General features: G+C 41.3%; 1 protein-coding gene across 1 annotated transcript in view; it reads right to left on the bottom strand.

The window, feature by feature from the left end:
• Nucleotides 1-2,011: 2,011 nt before the first annotated feature.
• Kdm2b (lysine demethylase 2B) overlaps nt 2,012-4,736 on the bottom strand; it is a 125,495-nt gene continuing 122,770 nt past the window's right edge. Inside the window, exon 23 of the mRNA XM_028765954.1 lies at nt 2,012-3,274. Within this exon, the coding sequence (XP_028621787.1) occupies nt 3,093-3,274 (182 nt within the window). The 3' untranslated portion in view covers nt 2,012-3,092. The remainder of the gene's footprint in view (nt 3,275-4,736) is intronic.

Here is a 4,736-nt window from a genome sequence, read left to right as displayed (position 1 = left end):
TATTGTTTGCCTATATTTCAAACTTACTTGCATACAGCATGAACAGGCATCAAGTTCCTGGTCGAGCACCTCTCTTCAGAAGAGATGTGAACACCTTCAAAGACCATCTTTGCTGCTCCCCATAGTTGTTGACTGTGACAGGTGTGGCTAGGTGCTTTATGGTTTTCTCTACCAGACCCTGTCATTCTAAAATAGATACTGTCTCACTTGGATGGAGACTCTTAGCTAACAAGTAACTTGTTCTTTCTCTAATATATAAGTAGCTATATATTTATGTATTGGACTAAGGGTATATAGCTGATAGAGATTATACAGTTTTTAGTAGGCCCATGCACATCACAGCACTCGGATGGTGGAGGAGATAGACAACAGACTTCCCGAGGTTTTCTTTTTGAGCCCTTTCAGTGCACACAGCAAACTTCAGATCAATAGCTTATGCAGAAGGGATAGCTTTAGTTAGGGTTTGCTTTCTCTTGAGTTGAGAACAATTGTCAAGTCACCTTACTTTACATTATATGGGGTATTATAAGTCATCTGGATATGATACGAAAAACACAGAATTATGTATATGCTATCTGCAAATACTATACCGTATATGTGACTTAAGCATGCGTGGATTTTGGGGCAGGGGCTCTTGGAGCCAGTCCATGGTAAATACTGCAAGCTGCATATTTTAACTCGCATGCCATAACTGTTTTGTCCATATGCCACAATGGGCAGTATGTCTGAAGGTTCACAGCAGAACCGAATGAAGTCTGAAGAATAGAATTTGAGCAGACATCAGGTTCCCTCAATGCACTGGAGCCTCACTTTTGTTTGGAAGCTCTAGGTTGACCATAACTACCAGCTGTGGTGCTTTACCTTGGAGCACCAGTTTCTAACTTGTGGTTTAGGCTAGCTTCATCTGAAGCTGTTGAGATGGCTTTGTAGGTAAAGGCACTTGCCATGATCCTCGTGAAAGGAGAGTAGTCCTCGGACTTCCACATGTGAGCCAAGGTCCATACACATCACATATATAAATATAAATCTACAGAGATTATAGGTTTTGGTGGTTCAGTACTCTTTGAGAGATGTTAACTGTGACCTATACTAGTCTGGAGAAAAATTGGCCTGAAGGCAGTTCTAAGGGGAGAAGATGGCTTTTCTAAGTATCAGGGTGCAGCTGTCTTATTTGGAGGTTCACAAAAATGGCCTTTGCATCTATGCAACAAACCTTCAGATCATTTTTACACATAAACAAGTGTGTTGACGAGTTGTAATTCTGCTTAGTTACTCCTCAGAGTTAAACACAGAAGCCACTGTCCCTAGAATTTGAGTGAGAAAAGGTTTTTGGACTTAAAACTTTGAGGAGAGTGCAATGCCATGTAGCCCTGTGTGAGATGGCTCCTGCAGGCTCATGTTTGAACACCTAGTCCCTAGTAGGTGGGACCGTTGAGGAGGGATGAGGTGTGATAATGTTGTAGGAGGTGAGACACTGAAGACGGACAAAAGTCCTGGCCATTCCCAGTGTGCCTCTCTCTGCCGCCTGCTTGGGGATGTCAAGATACACAAGCTCGCTCTCAGCTGCTGCTATAGCTGTCGACATCTCTCCTCTACGCCCTGACTCCACCTTCATAAATTCTAACAGTGAGCTCAATTAAACTTTATTTTATAAATTGCCTTGGTATTTTATCACAGCAGTATCAGAGTAAGACAGACCGTGGCGACGCATAGAAACTGCCTTTGTACAGGTGTACTAGATGCACAGACAACAGGTGAGCCATCGCCCCTAAGAGCCAGCCACAGGTGGCCCTCACTGTAGTCTTGTTTTTCCCCATTACCTTTATTAGTTAGAAACCTCTTTCTGTAGGAGAGGGGGAAAAAGAAAAATCATGTGTCTTGGGGCTGCTGCATTTCTCAGAAGACAGAAAGTGCATTTACCCTGGACATTCCAATTACATTTTAACCCTCATAAAACAGAAACTCTCACACACAAAGAGGGTTGTTTTTTTTTTTTTTTTTTTTTTTTTTGTGCAACTGTTTATATAAATCCAACAAAGGTAAAACTGCATCAAGGAAAGGTTAGGAAACACCATCAAACAACAATGGCACACATGGATGCAGAACTTGACAACTAGAAAATAGCCAGCTTACCACAACTTAAGTGAGAACTGAACACTTGAGAGGAGGGGGACAAAGGAAAGGGTGTGGGCACATTTATTCTACTTGATTCGTGGTACAAATTAGATCTATGTAAATAGAATACAAGAGCTCATGCTTGGAGCAAAACCCTCCTGAGTGTAAAGGCTGACGTCTGTATTGTAAAATTTTGAGGAAGAGGTGAATTCTATTGAAACTTGGCAAAGTGGTTTACCTGGACTATACTTTACACATATCCACAACATGCTTGTGTAACTTCTTGACATACACAGTAGGCTCTCAGCATCCAGTTAAACATGCTTTTTTTAAGTGGAAGGTCATAGCCCCCTGTCACACCTGGGCACATCTGGAGATGGGCTTTTTATGTTGACGAAGTACAGGTTAACTCCCCTACCTGAAGGACAGTTGGCAATCTAAATAATAAAAACACTGGTATGCATTCAAATCTTGCATAAATAATTTTTAAACAATTTATACAAAAATAGTTCTGCATAATGTAAGATGTAACAAAACCAACTAAACAGAATGTGTCACGACGGCTGCAGATGGTGTGTGGTCCACTCCTTGTTGACACCAGAAGCCTCAGCATTGCAAGGAACAAGGTGCCCCAAACAAAAACTATTGATAAAAACACTAAGCTTAGGCTTCTAAAGATTTTTCCAAAGCTCATCCTCCTTTCCAATTGGAATGTCTTCTAAAGGCCGCCTTAGAAATGGTCCAGAAAGCAGTGCAGTTACGATGCAGAAAGAGCAAAGGAAAACATCTGGCTCACTCATCCCCAAATGGCTGGTTGAACGGCTTCTCCCTTGGCAAGACTTGCAAAACAGAACTGTGTCCTGTAGTCTCTTGTTTCAAATTCCAAAGGGAAATATAGGCCCACTTGTTTTTGCAGTCTTTCCCCTTCCCTGGCTGTATTACCCCCAACCCTCCATATTTACATATTTGTCCTGTAACTAACTTAGTTTTTGTAGGAGTTTCTCTTCCACTTGCCCAAATTGGACACTCACAGACATTTCAGCTATGAACTGCTCACAGCCTTCCTTGGTGACTTGCTTGCAGTACCTCAGGTCAATATGACAGATATTTCCACAGCGTTTGAAGAAGGACAGGCACTGGTCAGTGACCTTATTGCAGTCTGCAGGAAAGAAGAAACCATGTAAGGTACAGAAGACACAAAATCCCTATAAACTCACAGAGGCCATGTAAACTCAAGGGTCCAGTAATAGAGAAAACAGGTCTTTAGCATAGTCCAGCCCTTGATGTCTGCCAAATGGGGATAATTTCACTTACCAAATTGCAAAGTTAAATAACGTATTCTTGAAAAGTGTATCGAGTGTGAAGACATAAGGTTCTGTTTGGAACACTGTCTCCAACCCCAGTCCCACCTCTTCTGAACCCTCTATCAGGTAGAAACTACAACAGGGCTGCCTCTTCCTGTATAGTCACATACAAACACCTCCTCTGACTTACAAAAAGAGTCACAATGTTTTGAGGGGTTTGCCTAAGATTATCCCTTTTATCTGACTATGTGTTCAGATTAATTCTAGCGGATATGGCTAGATCAGAGTGAAGTCTAAAGACAGAGACTGAAGAAAGGCTTTGTCCAAAAGAAACAATTCACCATATCCTATAGATATTGTGTAATTCCTACTACTTTAGAATTGAATCCAGTCAACTGGCTAATCAGTCCAACTGAAACTAAGCAAGCTAAATGACTTCTGGGTGGATCAAATAAATGAGAAAATCATTGTTATCATTATATAACCACCTTCTCTGTATTACCACTTTCGAAAAATCAGGGCCAGCAGGTAACATGCAGTAACAAAGTTACAGTAATGAAGGCACTGATCACCTGTACATTGTCAGTGCTGCAAACAGGCCTACCGAAAGCCCTACACCCAGACAGGTGCTCACCAAGTCTTGGATGCATAATATGGACCACGTGAGGATAACCCAGCCTCTCAAAGGTGGTGGTAATACAAGCCCTTAGAGGCAGTCACAAGAGGATGAGTCTGAGCCACTGATAAATGACAGTGGGGGGGGACAGTTAGACTGAAGGGGGCAGAATTATGAGAATGCTAGCAAACACTAATCTTTCAAGTATATTGCGGGAGTTTTTGAGAAAGGGTCTTTATATAGCCCTGGCTGGCCTGGAACTCACTTTGTAGACCAGGCTGACCTAAAAAAAAAAAAAAAAAATTATATATAATCTCTCTGCCTCCCAAGTGCTGGGATTAAAGATGGGCACTACAATACCTGGCTGTTAATCTGCTTTATAAATCTTATTGCAATAATTAGAGATGCAAGTGATGATGCTCACACACAATTACTTAAAACTCTGTATCTGATTCACCTTACAGAGGATTGATTTTGCTAGTATAAAAAACACATTTTTTCCATATTTTTGCTTAAAAAAAAAAAAAAAACCTCAGTATGTCATGTGAAGCCCCATTTGAACAGGTTTTGTTTTTGTTTTTATAATTGATTTCTCTTCAATTATCTTCAATCAAAGCTGGCTGGCTAAAGACTGTCATAGGGATCATCCATCAGCAGGTAGCACCTGTCTGTGGAAGGAGTGAGGAGAGTGGTCCTTCCCC

Source organism: Grammomys surdaster, unplaced genomic scaffold (genome assembly GCF_004785775.1).
Source record: "Grammomys surdaster isolate TR1022 unplaced genomic scaffold, NIH_TR_1.0 166, whole genome shotgun sequence".
Classification (NCBI taxonomy): domain Eukaryota; kingdom Metazoa; phylum Chordata; class Mammalia; order Rodentia; family Muridae; genus Grammomys; species Grammomys surdaster.
Note: the sequence above shows the minus strand (reverse complement) of the source record. Positions and strands in the feature narration are given on the sequence as shown.